We start from the raw sequence: 21,933 nt of genomic DNA, 5'->3' as shown, positions 1-21,933 counted from the left end.
TCAGGTTCTAGTGTACTCACTTCCCCAACCCATCTCCCATCACCCCAGCCATCTGACTTCAGGGTCCAAGCACTTTTACGGGTATTCACTAGTTTAACTTTCCAACAGTCCTATGAAGTGAGTACTGCCTTTTTTTTTTTTAATTTACTTTTCTTCTGGGAGTCTAGAAGGTACTGCCGCTTTTACAAATCAGGAAAGTAAGGCCGACCCAGAGAGGTTGCAACACTTATCGAAAGTCACACAGCAGGGAAGTAGCAGAACCAGACTGAACTAGGGTGTCAGTCCTGGAGCTCGTCTTCCTAATCTCTTCCTGATCTCCACTTCTTCATGTCGAAGCCCCATTTCACAGAGGATGAACGCTGGGGCCGAGAAAGGGCAAGGGAGTTACCTAAGGTCACAGCCAGTGTAACTGGAATTACAGTCTACACTCTTCTCCCTCCATTCCCAAGGCAGCCCTGCCCTCAAACCCTGTCTTACTCTTAAGCATCTCATCTGTCTCTGTCCCTACCCTCAGGAAGAGGCTGCCACCTCCAGGAGAGACTCTGGGAGGGCGGCACTCCACCCCCATGGCCCATCACCCTGTAACGCCCTCCCCCATCCACTCCTCAAATCCCTTTCCCAAACCGGGCCATTTACGATACCATTTGATTCATAGAAGACAAGTTGTAAATCAAGGCCAGCCCCAGGGCTGGGGAGTTGAGACCCTGCCCATTCCTCCTTTCTGTTCCTGGAGAGCCAGGCCAGGCCTGCAGCCCCATAATCAGCTGACTAGGGTCTGGTCCATAGGGTAGTGGGTGGTGAATAAGATAACGTCTTTCATGGCTCCCAACTTATCCTGCCCCAGTCTCTCCAAATCAATCAATCTTTTTTTTTTTTCTTTGAGATGGAGTCTCGCTCTGTCACCCAGGCTGGAGTGCACTGATTCGATCTCGGCTCACTGCAACCTCTGCTTTCTGGGTTCAAGCCATTATCCTGCCTCAGCCTCCTGAGTGGCTGGGATTCCAGCTGCCATCCACCAGGCTTGGCTAATTTTTGTATTTTTAGTAGAGACAGGTTTTCACCATGTTGGCCAGGCTGGCTTCCAACTCCTGACCTCAAATGATCCGCCCTCCTTGGCCTCCCAAAGTGCTAGGATTACAGGCAGGAGCCACTGCGCCTGGCCTAATTTTTGTATTTTTAATAGAGATGGGATTTCACCATGTTGGCCAGGCTAGTCTTGAACTCCTGACCTCAAGTGATCCGCCCGTCTCAGCCTCCCAAAGTGCTGGGATTACAGGCATAAGCCACTGCACCCAGCCCCAGATCAATCAATTTTATCAAATTAGCTATACATTTCCCTCTAGGTGCTGCTTTAGCTTTATCCCAGGTTGTTTTTTGTTTTGTTTTGTTTTGTTTTTTCTTGATGTTGTTTGTTGTTTAGAGACAGGCTCTCACTCTGTCTCCCAGGCTGGAATACAGTGGTATGATCTTGGCTCATTGCAGCCTCCATCTCCTGAGCTCAGCAATCCTCCCATCTCAGCCTCCTCAGTAGCTGGGATCACAGATGCATGCCACCACGCCCAGCTAATTTTTGTATCTTTTATAAAGACACAGTCTTGCTATGTTGCCCAGCCTGGTCTTGAACTCTTGACCTCAAGCAATCCTCCTGCCTCAGCCTCCCAAAGTGCTGGGATTGCAGGTGTGAGCCACCATACCTGGCCTGTTTTTTTTTTTTTTTTTGGTTTTTCCTTTTTTTTTTTGAGACAGAGTCTTGCTCTGTTGCCCAGGCCGGAGTGCAGTGGCATGGTCTCGGCTCACTGCAAGCTCTGCCTCCCGGGTTCACGCCATTCTCCCGCCTCAGCCTCCCGAGTAGCTGGGACTGCAGGTGCCTGCCACCACACCCGGCCAAATTTTTTGTGTTTTTAGTAGAGACAGGGTTTCACTGTGTTAGCCTGGATGGTCTCGATCTCCTGACCTCGTCATCTGCCTGCCTCAGCCTCACAAAGTGCTTGGATTACAGGCATGAGCCACCGTGCCTGGCCCATACCTGGTCTGTTTTTATATTCTATTATCGTTTCAAATGCATTTTTATTGGAACTGTTATATTTGGAGTGTATGGATGTTCACACTTATTCATATTTTATTTTCTCAAATTTACTCTTTTTTTTTTTTTTGAGATCCAATTTTGCTCTTGTTGCCCAGGCTGGAGTGCAATGGTGGATCTTGGCTCACCGCAACCTCTGCCTCCCAGGTTCAAGCGATTCTCCTGCCTCAGCCTCCCGAGTAGCTGGGATTACAGGCATGCGCCACCATGCCTGGCTAATTTTTGTATTATTAGTAGAGACGGGGTTTCACCATGTTGGCCAGGCTGGTCTCAAACTCCTGACTTCGTGATCTGCCTGCCTCGGCCTCCCAAAGTGCTGGGATTACAAGCATGAGCCACCGCGCCTGGCCAAATTTACTCTTTTTATTAAGGCGTAATTTATTTTCTTTCCTTCCTTCCTTCCTTCCTCCCTCCCTCCCTCCCTCTTTTTTTTTTTTTTTTTTTGAGACGGAGTCTCACCCTGTTGCCCAGGCTGGAGTGCAATGGCGTGATCTTGGCTCACTGCAACCTCTGCCTCCCGGGTTCAAGCAATTCTCCTGCTTCAGCCTTCAGAGTAGCTGGGACTACAGGTGTGTGCCACCACACCTGGCTCATTTTTTGTATCTTTAGTAGAGATGGGGTTTCACCATGTTGGCCAGTCCGGTCTCGAACTCCTGACCTCGCAATCCCCCACCTAGGCCTCCCAAAGTGCTGGGATGACAGGTGTGAGCCACCATGCCTGGCCTATTGAGGCATAATTTCTATTCAGTGAAGTGCCCTAATCTTAAAATCAATGAACTTTTATATTCGTGTATGTACATGTGAATAAGCATCACCAGGATCTAAAGAGAGACTACTACCAGCTCCCAAAGAAACTCTCATATCCCCCCCAGTGAATGTCTCTCTCTCCTCCAAGAAAATGTTCTCGCTAGGCACGGTGGGAGGCCTAGGTGGGTGGATCACTTGAGGTCAGGAGTTCGAGACCAGCTTGACCAACGTGGTGAAACCCCGTCTCTACTAAAAATACAAAAAATTAGCCAGTTGTGGTGATGCATGCCAGTAATCCCAGCTACTTGGGAGGCTGAGGCAGGAGACTCTCTTGAACCCGGGAGGCAGAGGTTGCAGTGAATCGAGATAGTGCCATTGTACTCCAGTCTGGGCAACAACAGTGAAACTCCATCTCAAAAAAAAAAAAAAAAAAAAGGCTGGGCCACCCTCCGCCTCCTGGGTTCAAGCGATTGTCCTGCCTCAGCTGCCTGAGTAGCTGGGATTACAGACACGCGCCACCACGCCTGGCTAATTTTTGCATTTTTAGTAGAGATGGGGTTTCACCATGTTGGTCAGGCTGGTCTTGAACTGCTGAGCTTGTGATCTGCCCACCTCAGCCCGCAAAGTGCTGGGATTACAAGCATGAGTGACCACACCCAGCCCATTTGTCTGATTTCTTTTGCTCAACCTTTTGTCTCTTCAGATTCCTTTCTTTCTTTCTTTTTTTCTTTTTGTACAGATGAGGTGGGTCTTGCTATGTTGCCCAGGCTGGTCTTGAACTCCCAGCCTCAAGTGAGCCTGCAGCCTCCAATTCCAGGGCTCCGGGCTTAGCCTCCCAAAGTGCTGGTGTGGCAGGAGAATAGGGAATTAGGGTAACTGGGGGTTCATCAGGTACAGCCGGTTTGCAGAAGCAACAGAATAGCAGGTGCAGTCAGTTCATAGAGGCAGGAGAGCCACAGGTGCATACAGGCTCTATTCTTCCTCCCATGATAATAAGGCACTCCAGCCTCTGATTGACTGCGAGCCAGGTCTCCACTTGGGCTCTGACTGGTTGTGAGCCAATCCTTCATAGCGTGTAACCAATTGGAGGCCTCTGAAGGGCATCTAGGGGTGTTGCCGGGTCCTTTTTAGCTTAATAAAAACCGTAACTGGCAGGCTTGGCGCGGTGGCTCACTTGTAATTCCAGCACTTTGGGAGGCCAAGGCGGCCAAATCACTCGAGATCAGGAGTTTCAGACCAGCCTGGCCAACATGGTGAAACCTCGCCTGTACTAAAAGTACAATAATTAGCCAGGCGTGGTGGCACATCTGTGGTGGCTCGTGCTAGGAGTCCCAGCTACTCAGGAGGCTGAGGTAGGAGAATCGCTTGAACGCGGGAGGCAGAGGTTGCAGTGAGCTGAGATCGTGTCACTGCACTCTCCAGCCTGGTCAACAGAGCGAAACTCTGTCTCAAAACAAACAAACAAAAAAAAAAAAACCAACCCTAATTGGGGAGGTGCTCCAGCCCGCTCCCACTCTGTGAATTGTCCTGGATAAATATCTGCTTTGTCTTTTGTGGCTTCGTTCTTTTTTTTCTTTTTTCTTTTTATTGAAACACACTACACCAAAATGCAATAACTTTTTTTTCTTTTCTTTTTTTGACTCACTCTGAGGCCCAGGCTGGAGCGCAGTGGTACAATCTTGGCGCACTGCAACTTCCACCTCCCAGGTTCAAGCGATTCTCCTGCCTCAGCCTCCGGAGTAGCTGTGTTACAGGTGTGCACCACCACGCCTGGCTGATTTTTTTTTCTGGAAATTTTAAAATCCCTCAAAAACTTTATTATACAGGTGAATTTTGATCGTCATGATGGGCTTATCAGTAGGATTTCTGGTAACGAGCACGGGCACCAGGGCCTCCAAACTTTTTGGACTCACAGCGACGGGGATCAGCTACCGGCAGGGTCTGGTCATACTGGATGAGGATGTCTTTGATCTTCTTGGAAGCCTCATCGACATATTTCTGGTAATAGGCCATCAGGGCTTTGGAGATGGACTGACAGCATAAATCTAGGCTACGTGACCACTACCCTTCACATGGACATGGATGTCCACACCAGCAAATCGCTCCTTGCCCGAGACTGAGAAGCAGAACTGGCTCCAGCAGCTCGTATTGTAGCGTGCGCAGCTCGATCATCTCCAGGAGCCGCCCGTTCACCTTGATGAGGCCATCGCCGCGTTTGCAGTCCACCACAGCTGTGGCTGTTTTCTTGCCACCTGCACAGACTGCAGCGGGCCCTCGGACCGCATGGCTGCGAGCGTGAACTAGAGACCCTCACCACGTGGCGCTGCAATCGGAAAAAACAAGCTAATTTTTTTTTTTTTTTTTTTTGAGAGGGAGTTTTGCCCTTGTTGCCCAGGCCGGAGTGCAATGGCGTGATCTTGGCTCACTGCAACCTCCGCCTCCCCGGTTCAAGTGATTCTCCAGCCTCGGCCTCACGAGTAGCTGGGATTACAGGCATCTGCCACCACACCCGGCTAATTTTTGTATTTTTAGTAGAGACAGGGTTTCACCATGTTGGCCAGGCTGGTCTCAAACTCCTGACCTCAGGTGATCCACCCACCTGGTCTCCCAAAGTGCCAGGATTACAGGCATAAGCCACTGCGCCTGGCCATTTTTCTTTTAATTTTTATTTTTTTACACTTTATTTTTGGTTCATGGTTTTTTACATTTTATTTTGGTACATTTTTATTTTGGAGACAGGTTCCCACCTCTCGCCCCACTCTTTTTCACCCAAGCTGGAATACAGTGGTGCCATCATATCTCACTGCAGCCTTGACCTCTGGGGCTCCCACCTCAATCTCCCGAGTAGCTGGAACTACAGGTGTGCACCACCACACTTGGCTTATTTTAACTTTTTTTTTTTGTAGAGATAGGGATCTTGCTATATTGTCCAGGCTGGTCTCAAACTCCTGGTCTCAAGCCATCCTCCTGCCTTGGCCTCTCAAAGTGCTGGGATTACAGGTGTGAGCCACCATGCCTGGTCAATAGCTCTAAAATGGATGTGGGGTTGGCTGAGAGTTGGCCAATCCAGGCCGGGCTCAGATGGGAAGCTCTGCTTCATATGGGAACCTTGTGGAGTGCAGGCTGAGGGGAGAGGAATCTCTCAGGGGAAGCCCGTCTCATGGCGATGCTGAGATGCAAAAAGAAATGTTCAAGGTCTCTTGAGGCCTAAGCTTAGAACTGACACGACTGTTGCTTGTGCCCGTCTGCTGTTGGCGAAAGCAAGTCACATGGCCACACCCAAAGTTCAAGGCCCATCATTTTGTCCTCCTCCACAGGTAAGGATTATATCAGGTGTGCTTTTCTTAAATGGGCCCACACACTCATACATCCACACACGATCCATATTCATGGAATATCTCTGGAAGGATATTGGAAACGGTCATCAGGTTTGCTTGTGCGAAGGGTGTCTGGGGATCAGGGAGAGAGAACACTTACTTTCATTCTGTAGTGTTTTATTCTCTATGTCTATGAATGTTTTTTATGACTGCATTCCTTTTTTTTTTTTTTTTTTTCCTTTTTTTTGAGATGGAGTCTCACTCTTTCGCCCAGGCTGGAGGGCAGTGGTGCGATCTTGGCTCACTGGAACCTCTGCCTCCCGGGTTCAAGAGATTCTCCTGCCTCAGCCTCTTGAGTAGCTGGGACTACTAGCACGTGCCACCATGCCCGGCTAATTTTTTGTGTGTATTTTTAGTAAAGACGGGGTTTCACCATGTTGGCCGGGCTGGTCTCAAACTCCTGACCTCAAGTGATCCACCTGCCTCGGCCTCCCAAAGTGCTGGGATGACAGGTGTGAGCCACCTTTCACCAGAAGGTGAAAATAGAAAAGCGCCCACCCTATGTACCCATTTTCCTGACGTGGCAAACTAAGGCTTTAAGGGATAGGGTGGAGTATTTGTTGAATGCCATGTTGGATATGCAAGCAGTTTCTCCTTTCTGAGCCTCAGTTTCCTTTTTTTTTTTTTTTTTTTGAGACGGAATCTTGCTCTGTCGCCCAGGCTGGAGTGCAGTGGCGCAATCTCGGCTCACTGCAAGCTCTGCCTCCCGGGTTCATGCCATTCTCCTGCCTCAGCCTCTCCGAGTAGCTGGGACTACAGGTGCCCGCCACCACGCCCGGCTAATTTTTTGTATTTTTTAGTACAGACAGGGTTTCACCGTAGTCTCGATCTCCTGACCTCGTGACCCGCCCGCCTTGGCCTCCCAAAGTGCTGGGATTACAAGCGTGAGCCACCGCGCCCGGCCTTTTTTTTTTTTTTTTTTTTTTTGAGACAGGCTGTCACTCTGTCACCCAGGCTGGAGTGCAGTAATATGATCATAGCTCACTGCAGGCTCAGACTCCTGGGCTCAAGCAATCCCCCTGCTTCAGCCTCCTGAGTTGTTGAGATCACATGTGAAACATCACACGTGGCTAATTTTTTTTAAACATTTTTTTGGCAGGTGGGTGACGCCTGTAATTCCAGCACTTTGGGAGGCCAAGGCAGGCAGATCATTTCAGGTCAAGAGTTGGAGACCAGCCTAACCAACATGGTGAAACCGTGTCTATACTAAAAATACACAAAAATTAGCCGGGGGTGGTGGTGCATGTCTGTAGTCCCAGCTACTCAGGAGGCTGCAGCAGGAGAATCACTTAAACCCAGGAGACAGATGTTGCAGTGAGCTGATATCGTGCCACTGCATACCAGCCTGGGTGACAGAGCAAGACTCTATCTCAAAAAAATAAACAGGCTGGGCCCAGTGGCTCACGCCTGTAATCCCAACACTTTGGGAGGCCACGGCCGGCGGATCACTTGAGGTCAGGAGTTTGAGACCAGCCTAGCCAATATGGTGAAACCCCATGTCTACTAAAAATACAAAAAAATTAGCCAGGTGTGGTTCCTGTAAATCCTAACTACTCAGGAGGCTGAGGCAGGAGAATTGCTTTAGCCCAGGACACGGAGATTACAGTGAGCCAAGATCATGCCACCGCACTCCAGCCTGGGCGACAGAGTAAGACTCTCTCAAAAATAAATAAATAAATAAATAAATAAATAAAAATTTTTTTTTTGTAGAGATAGGTTCACCCTACGTTCCCCAAGTTAGTCTCAAACTCCTAGGCTCAAGCAATCCTCCTGCCTTGGCCTCCTGAAGCCCTGAGATTACAGGTATGAGTCACCACATCCAGCCAGTTTCCTCACTTTTAGGTGGGGCTGGTAATAGTGCCTACCTTGGGGGGTCAGCTACAAAGATTCTGGGGCTCTGCTACTCCTTGATTGTGTGACCTTAGACAAGTTACTCAGCCTCTCTGTGCCTCATCTTTTTCACCTGTGGAATGGAGCGAATCATGGCAGCTGGTGTGAGGATTAACAATTTGTATATAGGAGTTGGCACAGGGCCAGCTTGGGGTAAGAACTCAAACATCAGCCATTGTTGGCGTTGTGCAAAAGTACTTGGAACAGGGCTGGCTTAAAGGAAGGTTTTCCTGGCCAGGTGTGGTGGCTCACGCTTGTAATCCCAGCACTTTGGGAGGCCAAGGCAGGCAGATCACGAGGTCAGGAGATCAAGACCATTCTGGCTAACATGGTGAAACCCCATCTCTACTAAAAATACAAAAATTAGCTGGGCATGGCGGCACGCACCTGTAGTCCCAACTACTCGGGAGGCTGAGGCAGCAGAATTGTTTGAACCTGGGAGGCGGAAGTTGCAATGAGCCGAGATTGTGCCACTGCACTCCAGCTGGGAAGAAAGCATGACTCCGTCTCAACAACAACAAAAGCAAGAAAGGTTTTCCTTAGTTAACACTTTCTTCTTCTTTCAATCTTTATCTCATTTAATCCTCACCTCAATGCTGTGTGATGAGTGTGATCATCCCCATTTTACAGATGAGGAGACAGAGGCTCAGCCAGAGATCATTGTTCCCCCCGGTTTACATGGAACAGAAATGGCAGGGCCAGGATTTAAACCTGGATCTGCCTGCCTCCCCGCCGGGCTCCATCCCCTGCCCTTCCCCAACACACGTAGTATTTATCGGGTGCTACCCTGTTCTAAGCCTTTTCTGGGGGATTATCCATTAATCCTCACCACAGCCTTAAAGTAGGGTACCCTGTGAGTCTTGTTTGACAGACCAGAAATCTGAGGTCCAGAGAGGTTACTTCTTGGCTCAGAGGGTCACACAGCTAGCAAATGACCCAGCTGAGATTTGTCCCTGGGCTGCCTGGCTCCAGTCCCTGCACTGCCTGTGGTAAGCATGTGGCAGATCCAGATCCAATGTCCAGTGTCCTGAGGCCAAAAAAATGGGGGGCAGGGGAAAGGCTCTGCTGTCCCTCAATGCTGTGCTGTTGAAATAGCTGGAGCTAGCACTTTGGGAGGCCGAGGCGGGTAGATCACCTGAGGTCAGGAGTTCGAGACCAGCCTGGCCAACATGGCAAAACCCTGTCTATACTAAAAATACAAAAATTAGCTGGGCGTGATGGTGCACACCTGTAATCCCAGCTACTCTGGAAGCTGAGGCAGGAGAATCACTTGAATCCGGGAGATGGAGGTTTCAGTGAGCCGAGATCACGCCATTGCACTCCAGGCTGGGCAACAAAGACACTGTCTTGTTTTGTTTTGTTTTGTTTTGTTTTGTTTTTGAGATGGAGTTTTGCTCTTGTTGCCCAGGCTGGAGTGCAATGATGCGATCTCGGCTCACTGCAACCTCTGCCTCCCTGGTTCAAGTGATTCTCCTGTCTTAGCCTCCTGACAAGCTGGAATTACAGGTGCATGCCACCAAGCCCGGCTAATTTTTGTAATTTTAGTAGAGACAGGGTTTCATCATATTGGTTAGGCTGGTCTCGAACTCCTGATCTCAGGTGATCCGCCCTCCTCAGCCTCCCAAAGTGCTGGGATTATAGGCATGAGCCACCACTCCCGGTGAGATGCTGTCTTAATTTAAAAAAAAAAAAAAAAAAAAAAAAAAAAAAAAAAAAAAAAAGCTGGAGCTTGGCGCAGTGGCTCATGCCTATAATCCCAGGACTTTGGGAGGCCAAGGCAGGAGGATTGCTTGAGGTCAGGAGTTCAGGACCAGCCTGAGCAACATAGGGAGACCCCCATCTTTACAAAAAACAACAAAAAGTAGCTGGGTATGGTGGTGCATTTGTAGTCCCAGCTACCTGGGACTTGGGAGGCTGAGGAGGGAGCATTGCTTAAACCTGGGAAATCAAGGCTGCAGTGAGCTATGACTCTGCTGCTGCACTCCAGCCTGGGTGACAGAGTGACGCCTGTCTTTAAAAAAAAGCTGGAGTAGGCCGGACATGGTGTGGCTCATGCCTGTAATCCCAGCACTCTGGGAGGCTGAAGCGGGTGGATCACCTGAGGTCAAGAGTTCAAGACCAGCCTGGCCAACATGGGAAACCCCATCTCTACAAAAATATAAAAATTAGCCAGGCATGATGGCGGGTGCCTGTAATCCCAGCTGCTTGGGAGGCTGGGGCAGGAGAATCGCTTGAACCTGGGAAGCAGAAGTTACACAGTGAGCCAAGATCGTGCCACTGCACTCCAGCCTGGGCAACAGAGCAAGACACTGTCTTAAAAAAAAAAAATGCTGGAATAGTTAGGGTGTGAGTTTGAATTTTTATTCCCATGATTCAATCAGCACCCATTCTCCCGAATGCCTTCTCTGTGTTGGGCCTATGCTGGGTGGCACTGGGGACACAATGGAGACTGACGTGGCCCCTGGCTCCCTCCTCCCTTCATGGGGCTCATAGTCTAATATGGGACTGACCTGTCTCCCAACACTGATGACCCAGAGTTGGCAGGGCTGGATGTGGGAGCCCAAGAGGCTGGAAACCTGGGAAGTAAGAAAGGGCTTCCTGGAGGAGGAAGCATCAGCACCGGGGGGCTCAGACAACAGGGAAGTAGAGGGCCCGTTGGCTGCAATTCGGAGCCAGTGCGGAGTGAGTCTGGGGTTTGGTCCACGGACCTGCAGCGCCCTCTGCTGGAAGCATCCCATAGTGCAGTGACCAGGGTACAGCGCGCATTGAGCCATGCATATATGTATGCATTTATTTATTTATTTTTGAGATGGAGTTTCGCTCTTGTTGCCCAGGCAGGAGTGTAATGGTGTGATCTCGGCTCACTGCAACCTCTGCCTCTGGGGTTCAAGCGATTCGCCTGCCTCAGCCTCCCAAGTAGCTGGGATTACAGACGTGCGCTACCACGCCCGGCTAATTTTGTATTTTTAGTAGAGATGAGGTTTCACCGTCTTGGCCAGGCTGGTCTCGAACTCCTGACCTCAAGTGATCCAGCCCCTTCGGCCTCCCAAAGTGCCGGGATTACAGGTGTGAGCCACTGCGCCATCCTCAAGTTATATTAGAATCATGTCCTCCTAGCTTTGGCCAGCTTACTGTTCTAGGACTTGATTCGTTTATTCAGTCACAATTTATTGAGCACTAACTTTGCATCAGGCTCTTGCTGAAGATACAGTGCTGACAATATACAGCTCTGCACTCAGAGTTGACATAGTAGAGGAGAAAAAGGAACCCATAATATACAGTCAGTAGCAAGTATTTACTAAGTACTTTCTATGTGCAAGGCCCTGATAAAAGTACTGTCTTGGCCAGGCACTGTGGCTCACGCCTGTAATCCCAGCACTTTGGGACGCCGAGGTGGGCAGATCACCTAAGGTCAGGAGTTTGAGATCAGCCTGGCCAACATGGCGAAACCCCGTCTCTACTAAAAATACAAAAATTAGCTGGGCATGGTGGCGGGCGCCTGTAATCCCAGCTACTCGGGAGGCTGAGACAGGAGAATGACTTGAACCCGGGAGTTGCAGTGAGCCAAGATAAGATAGCGCCATTGTACTCCAGCCTGGGTGACAGAGCGAGACTGTGTCTCAAAAAAAAAAAGTACTGTCCCTGTATTAGTTAACATTCAGTTCTGAAAGCCTTAGACTATTTCTATTTTATTGACTAGGGAAACTGAGGCACAGAGAGGTTAAGTTACTTGCCCAAGGCCTGCACAGCAAGTAAGTGCCGGAATCAGATTTGAACCCTGAGCCCAATTCTTAGATACCACATTCCCTTGCCAATAATGTAATGTATATTATATAACATAATGATGTGATATATGTTATATAAAATAACTTTAGGGGCAGGGGCGGTGGCTCACTCCTGTAATCCCAGAACTTTAGGAGGCCGAGGCGGGAGGATCACTTGAGGTCAGGAGTTTGAGACCAGCCTGGCTGACATGGCGAAACCCCGTCTCTACTGGAAATATAAAAAGTAGCCGGGCATGGTGGCGGACACCTGTAGTCGCAGCTACTCGGGAGGCTGAGATGGGAGAATCGCTTGAACTTGGGAGGTGGAGGTTGCAGTGAGCCGAGATCGTGCTACTGCACTCCAGCCTGGGTGACAGAGCGAGACTCCCTCTCAATAAATAATAAATAAAATAATTTTAGGCCCTGAAAAGTTTTGTGAACAAAATCAAGAGGACTATGTAATGTTTTGGTGGAAGGGTGCCATTTAGAAGGGGGCAATCAGGGACGGCCTGCCGGAGGAGGTGGCCTTTGAGAAGAGACCTACAGACTATGAGATCTGTGGGAAGAGAGATTGAAGCAGGCCACACAACCAAGGAAAAGGCTCCGGGGCAGGCACTGCAAGAAAGCCACCGGTCTAGGATCTAAAGTTTCCAAGGTTTTAGCTTGACCAAGGCCCCTGCGCTACAATCACCCCGATTCGAGGTGTCCTGGAGGTTACCAGCTCCGCGTGCGAAGTTCTGCCATTCCCGCGGGGCTGGAGCCACGAGGCTGAACTTCCCGCGAGCGGTGGGCGTGGCCGGCTCACCTGCGGGGGCATGGCTCCCGGCCGCCCCGCCCCTCGGAGGAGCCGCCCGCGGTCCCAGACGCCCGGCGCAGCGGGAGCGGCGGGGCGTGCCTGGCCTGCGGGACGCGACCGAGCGCAGTGGGGCGAAGCGGGGCCGGAGCCGCCCGCGGTCAGGTGGGCGCCGGGAGTGGGGTGCAGGACTCTCGGAGAGCCGCGATGATGGGGGGTGGGGGTGAAGGGCGAGGACGGGGCCTGGAGCAACCCTGGGCCCGCTCGCCCTGAGACGGGAAAGGGCCTTGGGGCTCCCGGATGCCCCCTGTCCCGTCCTGGGGCTCTCCGGGATCTGGAGGCCTGACTGGGGTCGCACGCCCCCCACCCCAGCGCAGGTAAACAGCGAGGACAGGGCGGGGCCTGGGAGGGGGAGGGAGGCGGCCCTTGCGACGGCGGGTGAGCCTGGTGCCCTGGTGCGCGGGGCTGGGCAGGCCAGGGTAAGTTGGTGAGGCTTGCGGGGCTGGGCCACGATGGGAGTCTCCTGCCTGCCTGTGAGGCTTTGTGTGTGTGCGAGAGAGTGTCAGGCTGTGGGTATGAGGGTGAAAGCGACTGTCCTCCGTGTAACCCTGTGATGGGACTGTGTGTACGATGTGACACTTTTAGCAATGTGAAAATGTGGGCGACCTCTGACTGGAATGGTGTGTGTGTGTAGAATTGGATTGTCGGTAGCACTTTATGACCAAGAGCTAGTGCGACTGTAGTCAACTTTCTGCTTGGCCTGATGTGCGTGTGTGTGGCTGTGTGTGTGGCTGTCTTCATGGCAGGGAGTGGAACTGGTTGTAGGATTAGGTGTGATTGTTGACCAAGAGGTTGTGTGGCTGTGGTTGTCTTTCTGCCTGTTGGTGTGTGTGTGTGGGGGGGTGGGTGTGGTGGACAGTGTGGCACTGGATCAGTGATAGGTGACTACGATTGACTTTTGATTGTGTGTCACTGTGATGGTGCACAGGGCTGGGCGGAACTGTGTCCAGAAGTGGGGCTGTTTCATGGGATGGTGCGCCTCAGGGTTGGATGAGTGAGGTGTGGAAGTGTGTGAAGCCGTGTGTGCGTGTGTGTGTGTGTAGAGAGGAACTGGAGGGTGTGTGATCTGCACCGATGCCGTGGCTGGCAGTGGTGTGCAATGGAGAGTTTGTGGGAGATGGGAGTGGAGATGTGGACATTTAAGTGGGATGCTCCTCCAAGTGGGTGACAGGATGGAAAAGGGAGTCTGCATCAGGGATCGGTGTGTGGGACTGTGCCTATGATTATCAGCTGTGCGGTTGTGCACCCGGGGCTCTGTGTGAGTGTGGGAACTGGTGTGTGTCTGGGACACAGCCCGAGTGCTGGATGGCTGTGGTTGAGCTGTGTTTGTTGCTGTGGTTGTCAATCTGGCTGTGGAGTGGTGTGTGTAAGGCTGTGTCTGAGGTTATGGAGGGAGGTTGTTACATCGGCAAAATTGTGTGAAGAATGGTTGTGGTTATCAGGATGACTCTTGATGAACCTGTGTGGTTGTGAGTTCAACCATTTATGATGTTTGTGTGTGAGGTGTGAGACTAGGTATGGTGTGATATACACAAGCACATAGAGATTGGCCGGGTGCAGTGGCTCATACCTGTAATCTCAACACTTTGGGAGGCTGAGGCGGGGGGGATTGCTTGAACCCAGGAATCCTAGACTAGCCTGGGCAATATGGTGATACTCCGTCTCTACAAAACACAAAAATTAGCCGGGCATAGTTTAGTTTTTTTAAAATTGAAAAAAGGTTGGCTGGGCGCGGTAGCTCACGCCTGTAATCCCAGCACTTTGGGAGGCCAAGGGGTGGGGGGGGGGGTGGATCATTTGAGGTCAGGAGTTCGAGACCAGCCTGGCCAACATGGTGAAACCCCGTCTCTATTAAAAATACAAAAATTAGCCAGGTGTGGTGGCCGATGCCTGTAATCCCAGCTACTTGGGAGGGTGAGGGAGGAGAACCGCTTGAACCTGGGAGGTGGAGACTGCAGTGAGCCAAGATCATGCCATTGCACTCCAGTCTGGGCAACAGAGCGAGACTCAGTCTCAAAAAAATAAAATTTTAAAAAGGTTGATATATACATCACATACATACACATACATATCTCTAGAGAGAGGGAGAGATCAATGACGATCAAGTCTATTGTACAGGACCCTTACTGTATGTGATCGTGCGTGTACAACGTGCAAAAACTGCTGGGCTGCTTATGGTGGATGCAGTGGCTTGAGTGAAGTGTGCGCGAACGTGGCATCCCTCCACGCATATTCACAGCTCTCTGTTCCGACAGTGGAGCTGAATCTGAGTACTCGTGTGTGCATGGCGTGTAGGTGTGGGAGTCCCTGCTGGCCAGGCCTGGAGGGGGAGGAAGAGGAAGTGGGGAAACTGGCGAGGGATCCACAGTGAATCTTGGGAGTGTGTGCATCTGGAGGTGCGTTGGGCACATTGTGGGGAGTTGGCTGCTTGGGAGTCATGTGAGTTCGGGGGACAGCGAGTGTCAGTCAAGTGCAAGGAGATGGTCTGAATGTGAGTGATTTGGGGAGTGGGAGAGACAAGAGTTAGTTTCTGCGTGGGTTGGCTTTTCTGTTTTTTTAAATAATATTATCATTTTTTGACATGGAGTTTTGCTCTTGTCACCCAGGCTGGAGTGCGGTGGCGTGATCTTGGCTAACCGCAACTTCCGCCTCTCGGGTTCAAGCGATTCTCGTGCCTCAGCCTCATGAGTAGCTGGGGACTACAGGCGCATATCACCGTGCCTGGCTAGTTTTGTATTTTTAGTAGAGCCGGGGTTTCACCATGTTGGCCAGGCTAGTCTCAAACTCCTGACCTCAACTGATCCACCCACCTCGGCCTCCCAAAGTGCTGGGATTACAGGCGTGAGCCACCGTGCCCGGGCTTGGCTTTTATTTCTAAGAGAATATACCTGTGTGTTGGGTGCGATTTCCAAAAGGGGAATGTATACAGATTGTTTTTGAAAGAATAGTGTATGTGTGTGCCTGAGTCAGTGTGTTGTCTTAGGCTGTATTTCTAAAAGGAAAATGTAAATGTTTGTATTGAGTTGTATATTTAATAGGAGAAAGTGAGTGCGTGTTCTGTTTCTAAGAGGAGACTGTATATTATGTTGTATTTCTTTCTTTCTTTTTTGAGACTGGGTCTTACTCTTTCACCCAGGCTGAGTGCAGTGGCACTATCATGGCTCACTGCAGCTTCGACCTTCTGGGTTCAAGCGATCCTTCTACCTCAGGCTCCAGGTACACCACCACCACAACCGGCTAATTTTTTAATTTTTTTTGTAGAGACAGGGTCTCACTATGTTTCCCAGGCTGGCCTTGAACTCCTGGGCTCAAGTGATCCTCCTGCCTCAGCCAAAATCCCAAAGTGCTGGGAGTACAGGTGTGAGCCACTGCACCTGGCCTACATTGTGTTTCTAATGAGGGAGTGTGTGTGTGTGTGTGTGTGTGTGTGTGTGTAACTGTATTTCTGGGAGGGTGCATGCATGAACCATGTTTTTTTGTTTTTGTTTTTTTTTTAATGAAGTCTCACTCTGTCGCCCAGGCTGGATTGCAGTGGCGCGACCTTGGCTCACTGCAACCTCCACCTCCCGGGTTCAAGCAATTCTCCTGCCTCAGCCTCCCAAGTAGCTGGGATTACAGGTGTGCACCACCACCCCAGCTAATTTTTTTTTTTTTTTTTTAATTAGAGACGGGGTTTCACCCTGTTGGCCAGGCTGGTCTCGAACTCCTGGCCTCAAGTGATCTGCCCACCTTGGCCTCCCAAAGTGCTGGCATTATAGGCGTGAGCCACTACACCTGGCCCCATGTTGTATTGGAGAGAAGGGAGAGTGCGTGTGTGTGTCAAATTGTATTTCGGAGAGGAAAATGTGTATGTTGCATTGTGTCTTTGAGGAGGGTGCAGGTGTGTGAGTGTGTTTCTGAGGAGTGTGTTTGTGTGTCTATGAGGACCCCAGAGGCACCACCAGCTAAGTTTCTGTGACCTTGTCACCCACATACAACCACATGAAGTCCCATAGAGGGGGGCCCCAGCCCACTATGAGCTGGGCTTCAGACTCTCAGCTGTCACATGGCCAGTGTGACATCCCTGGACCACACCTATCACACGTGTGTCCCGACAGGCCCTGGGCTGGCTAAGCTTGTCTGATGGAGGAGGGTGGAGCCCCTGTTCCCCCAGGGTCCATCTGTTGCCTGGGAGCCAACACATGGCCCCATCCTCATTCCCCCCAACCTAGAGGCCTCCTGGGCTTCCGGGGGCCCTGGCCCCTTGGCCCTCTCTTCCCACCCCACCCACCCCCAGTGGTCTGACTGGTTCCCAACAAAAACACCCTAAGAATGAGCTCACGCAGAGGCTGCCGCCTCCACACGCCCCGCCCCACTCGTCCGGCAGAGGAGGGTGCCTCTGGTCCCAGGTCACAGAGCCAACTGGGAGCTCTGGGCCAGGGGATCCAAGGGCCTTGGGGTGGGGAAGGCTGGCCAGGTGAGCTGAGGGCAGATGGGGGACCCCAGGCTAGCTGTTTTCTCTCTCTTGGTTAATTACACATAGGATTTGGGAACTGTCCTCAGGGCAGAACCCTGGGTTGGGAGGACAGACGAAGGTAGACGAGACTGTTCCAGATGAGAGCTGGCTGGGATGGGTGTGGAGACTGGGATGGAGAGGGTGTGGAGGCAGAGGGCTGGCCAGGATGGGTGGAGTAGGGAAAAGCCAGGATGGGGAGAAGTTAGGGGTCCTGATGGCCATTATGGGAATAGAGGCTGGGGGCCAACTGACTGGCCCAGGCAATGATTCCCCAAACCCCTCACCATTGCTCCCCAGGAGCAGCAATGTCTGTGCAGGTGGCGGCTCCCGGAAGTGCGGGGCTGGGCCCAGAGCGCCTGAGCCCTGAGGAGCTGGTGCGGCAGACGAGGCAAGTGGTCCAGGGGCTGGAGGCACTGCGGGCAGAGCACCATGGCCTGGCTGGGCACCTGGCGGAGGCCCTGGCGGGACAGGGCCCAGCGGCCGACTTGGAGATGCTGGAGGAAAAGCAGCAGGTGGTGAGCCACTCGCTGGAGGCCATCGAGCTGGGGCTGGGCGAGGCCCAGGTATGAGGGGGCCAGGTGGGGAGCTGGGGGAGGGTCAGCGAGGGCGGAGGGAGGGCCAGGTATGAGGGGGCCAGGTGGGGAGCTGGGGGAGGGTCAGCGAGGGCGGAGGGAGGCCCAGGTATGAGGGGGCCAGGTGGGGAGCTGGGGGAGGGTCAGCGAGGGCGGAGGGAGGCCCAGGTATGAGGGGGCCAGGTGGGGAGCTGGGGGAGGGTCAGCGAGGGCGGAGGGAGGCCCAGGTATGAGGGGGCCAGGTGGGGAGATGGGGGAGGGTCAGCTGAGGGCGGAGGGAGGCCCAGGTATGAGGGGGCCAGGTGGGGAGCTGGGGGAGGGTCAGCGAGGGCGGAGGGAGGGCCAGGTATGAGGGGGACAGGTATGCAGGGGTCTGGGAGAGGGGTTCACTATTGCAGAGGGGCACACTTTGGGAGGCCGAGGTGGGCGGGTCACTTGAGGTCAGGAGTTCAAGACTAGCCTGGCCAACATGGCAAAACCCCATCTCTACTAAAAATAGAAAAATTAGCCGGGCATGAGGGCTCCTGTAATCCTGGCTACTCAGGAGGCTGAGGCATGAGAATCGCTTGAACCTGGGAGGCAGAGGTTGCAGTGAGTGGAGATCGTGCCATTCCACTCCAGTCTGGGCGACAGAGAGAGACTGTCTCAAAAAACAAAAGAAAGTATGGCAGAGAGGCACATCTGGGGCAGGGGGAGGCCTAGGGGAACCAGGCCTGGGAAGGGGAGGCTCCAGGTCAGAGATGGAGTCCCTTAGCAGCTTTAGTGGGTCCTTGTGTATGACAGGGACCCCTGAACCAGATGGCATTCTTCAGTAAACTCTGGGTCCTAGGGCAAGTTTGGGGGTGAAATCAGAGGGGCCCCTGGGAGCCTCTGAGGGCACTGGAGCCATGTTGGTGGAGTCTCTGCAGAATCTGGGGGTGTCGTGCATAGTAGTGGGGTGCTGCAGCCTGACTCAAGGCCTGGGCTGGGTCAGGGGCTGTCTGGCAGGGTAGGAACCAACCTCGACTTGGGACCCCCACCCCGGGCAGGTGCTGCTGGCTCTGTCAGCACACGTGGGTGCACTGGAGGCAGAGAAGCAGCGGCTGCGCTCCCAGGCCCGGCGGCTGGCCCAGGAGAACGTGTGGCTGCGGGAGGAACTGGAGGAGACGCAGCGGCGGCTTCGGGCCAGTGAGGAGGCCGTGGCCCAGCTGGAGGAGGAGAAGCGCCACCTGGAGTTCCTGGGGCAGCTGCGACAGTACGACCCACCGGCGGAGAACCAGGTGCTACGGGCAGGGCGAGTCGGGGGGCGCTGGGCCCTTCACAGAGCCCCACAGTCCCCCAGACCCTCCTTAGAATCCCACAGTCCCCAAGACCCTCCTTAGAATCCCACAGTCCCCCAGGCCCTCCTTAGAATCCCACAGTCCCCAAGACCCTCCTTAGAATCCCACAGTCCCCCAGAACCTCCTTAGAATGCCACAGTCCCCCAACCCTCCACAGAGCCCCCAGACCCACCAGAACTTCCACAGATGCCCCCACTAGCTACTCCATGAAGCCCCCGAGCCTTGCCAGTCCCCCAGGGGACCTCTGACGCTCGTGATCACTACCTCCCTCAAACCTTGAGATAGGCTGGGTGTGATGGCTCACGCCTGTAATCCCAGCACTTTGGGAGGCTGAGGCAAGCGGATCACCTAAGGTCCGGAGTTCGAGACCAGCCTGACCAACATGGAGAAACCCCGTCTCTACTAAAAATACAAAATGAGCTGGGTGTGGTGGCACATGCCTGTAATCCCAGCTACTCTGGAGGCTGAGGCAGGAGAATGGCTTGAACTCAGGAGGTGGAAGTTGCTGTGAGCCAAGATCGTGCCATTGCACTCTAGCCTGGGCAACGAGCGAAACTGTCTCAAAAAAAAAAAAAAAAAAAAAAAAAGCCCCAGTCTCTGAAACAAAGCCCCCACTGCCCCGGCCCCCCACTTTCCTGTCCCTGCAGCAGTCTGAGTCCCCCCCTCGCCGAAACAGCCTGGCCTCCCTGTTCCCCAGCGAGGAGGAGAGAAAAGGTGGGTGTCGGGAGTACATGCCACAGAGGATGGCAGGCCAGGGTGGGGAGGGGGCTCTGAGCTGCAGGACCCCAAAGTCTCTGAGCAGGGGATGGGGAGATGAGGGCAGGGTCAGGAGGACCCTGAATGTGACACTGCAGGTGAGGCTGGGAGCCGCAATGACAGGGTAACCGCCATGAGCCCGGCAGACCCCGTATTCACATCCCACAGGGCAGGTGGGCTGCCGTGTTCCTGTCCCGAAGCCAGGATGCATCCCACCAGCTGGTTAGATGCTAGTGACTCCTATCTCAGAAGTTGGCGTGGGGGTCCATAGTCCCAGGGGCCAATTAGGCAGTCCGGCAGTTCTGGGGCATGTGTCTCCTCGCGCGAGGCTGGAGGGGCAGGACGCTTAGGAGGCTTGCAGTGACCCAGAGCCCACTGTGCCCCACCCAGGTCCTGAGGCCGCAGGAGCAGCAGCGGCTCAGCAGGGTGGCTATGAGATCCCTGCCCGCCTTCGGACACTGCATAACCTCGTGATCCAGTATGCGGGGCAGGGCCGCTATGAGGTGGCGGTGCCTCTGTGCCGCCAGGCCTTGGAGGACCTGGAACGCAGCTCGGGCCACTGCCATCCTGACGTGGCCACCATGCTCAACATCCTGGCGCTGGTGTACCGGTGAGCGCTGTGGCTGGCAGCAGGAATGGCAGGGACCCATTGGGTGCAAGTGGAAGGATCCTGGTGTCCCCTCTGCCACCATGGAGCACCTGGGGAGGCCGGGGGAGGGGACAGCCAGAATGGGAAAGGAAGGGAAGGCTCCTGCTATGAGAACAGCAAAGAGGGAGTGGGACAGGGATCTGGGGGAGCCACTGAGCCAGGCAGAGAGGAGTCAGAGAGCATGGACACCAGGGACTCCAACAGAGCAGGCAAGAGACCTGGGGTGGCTAGAAGCTTGGCAGAGGTCTGGGGGTACAGGGCCCAGTGTTAGAGAACTGGGAGGTATGGAGGGGCCCACAAAAGGCCCTCAAAGGGTGCCACCCATGCTTGGTTTAGCCAGATTCCCTGGGCCTGCCAGGATCAGCCCAGCCCCTGTGGCTGCAGCTGCCCCAACCCCTGGCTAACCCCCTCCATTCCTGGGGCCCCCCACAGGGACCAGAACAAGTACAAAGAAGCCACAGACCTTCTCCATGATGCCCTGCAGATCCGGGAGCAGACGCTGGGCCCTGAGCACCCTGCGGTGAGTGGGGCCCCAGGGAGACGATATGGGGCCGAAGTGGGGCCGTGCCTGCCCATCCCTGACCTGTGCCTCCCCTAACCCCGCAGGTGGCCGCCACGCTCAACAACTTGGCCGTCCTCTATGGGAAGCGCGGGCGTTACCGAGAGGCAGAGCCCCTGTGCCAGCGTGCTTTGGAGATCCGAGAGAAGGTCCCATCCCCCTTACCCAACCCTGAGGAACCCCTTGTCCCGTGTAGCCCTCCCCATGGATCCTGAGCACTTACATCATGACCCTGACCCTTGGGCCCCTTGCGTTTGGTACTGGGAGACCCCAATTGGAGCCTAGATCACCCAACCCATCACCTTTGACCTTCTGAGATCCCAGTTTGGTCTTGACCCTGACTCTGACCTTGCGCCTTAACTCACACATCACCCCCCAAGTGGGTCCTCCTACAGCCTTTCCAACCCTCATGGCCACTGGCGCGAGCCCAACCCTGACCTACCCATCTCACCCTGTGCCCCACAAGTTTCTGGACCACCATGACCTCTGACCTTGGTAATCCCGTTCGATGGTATAACGTGTGCCCCCAGCCCCCAACCTCTCAGGTAACTCTGCTTTGACCCTGTAATCCCCAACTCATGACCACCATACAGCAGTGATGTCACGTGTCCCACCAATCCTGTATGATCCCTCTGACTTGTGACCCCTGGCCCCCAGGTCCTGGGTGCTGACCACCCAGATGTGGCCAAGCAGCTCAACAACCTGGCCCTGCTGTGCCAGAACCAGGGCAAGTTTGAGGACGTGGAGCGGCACTATGCCCGGGCCCTGAGCATCTATGAGGCACTGGGCGGGCCCCATGACCCCAACGTGGCCAAGACCAAGAACAACCTGGTGAGGTCCCTGGGGCTCAGAGTGGGCCCAGAGTGGAG

The 21,933-nt window shown here is 53.4% G+C and overlaps 2 protein-coding genes, 1 long non-coding RNA gene and 1 pseudogene across 3 annotated transcripts in view; 1 reads left to right on the top strand and 3 right to left on the bottom strand.

The window, feature by feature from the left end:
- The window catches only part of CKM (creatine kinase, M-type), a 28,546-nt gene extending 23,606 nt beyond the window's left edge, over positions 1–4,940 (bottom strand). Inside the window, exon 1 of the mRNA XM_055249536.2 lies at positions 4,896–4,940. The gene's annotated coding sequence lies outside the window, so the exon portion shown is untranslated. The remainder of the gene's footprint in view (positions 1–4,895) is intronic.
- LOC129467009 (small ribosomal subunit protein uS9-like) lies at positions 4,676–5,130 on the bottom strand (annotated as a pseudogene).
- Positions 5,131–12,728: 7,598 nt separating this feature from the next.
- Positions 12,729–21,933, top strand: part of KLC3 (kinesin light chain 3) — an 11,077-nt gene continuing 1,872 nt past the window's right edge. The window contains exons 1-8 of the mRNA XM_055251152.2: positions 12,729–12,819; positions 17,507–17,772; positions 18,810–19,040; positions 19,748–19,814; positions 20,247–20,466; positions 20,938–21,025; positions 21,112–21,213; positions 21,722–21,895. Coding sequence (XP_055107127.1) covers positions 17,515–17,772; positions 18,810–19,040; positions 19,748–19,814; positions 20,247–20,466; positions 20,938–21,025; positions 21,112–21,213; positions 21,722–21,895 — 1,140 coding nt within the window. The 5' untranslated portion in view covers positions 12,729–12,819; positions 17,507–17,514. The remainder of the gene's footprint in view (positions 12,820–17,506; positions 17,773–18,809; positions 19,041–19,747; positions 19,815–20,246; positions 20,467–20,937; positions 21,026–21,111; positions 21,214–21,721; positions 21,896–21,933) is intronic.
- LOC134733016 (uncharacterized) lies at positions 14,304–18,896 on the bottom strand. Its single transcript, XR_010116552.1, has 3 exons — positions 18,782–18,896; positions 17,494–17,703; positions 14,304–14,378 (listed from the first exon to the last, which is right to left on the bottom strand). It is a non-coding gene; the product is annotated as an uncharacterized lncRNA (long non-coding RNA).

This window comes from Symphalangus syndactylus, chromosome 17 (genome assembly GCF_028878055.3).
Source record: "Symphalangus syndactylus isolate Jambi chromosome 17, NHGRI_mSymSyn1-v2.1_pri, whole genome shotgun sequence".
Classification (NCBI taxonomy): Eukaryota; Metazoa; Chordata; class Mammalia; order Primates; family Hylobatidae; genus Symphalangus; species Symphalangus syndactylus.
Note: the sequence above shows the minus strand (reverse complement) of the source record. Positions and strands in the feature narration are given on the sequence as shown.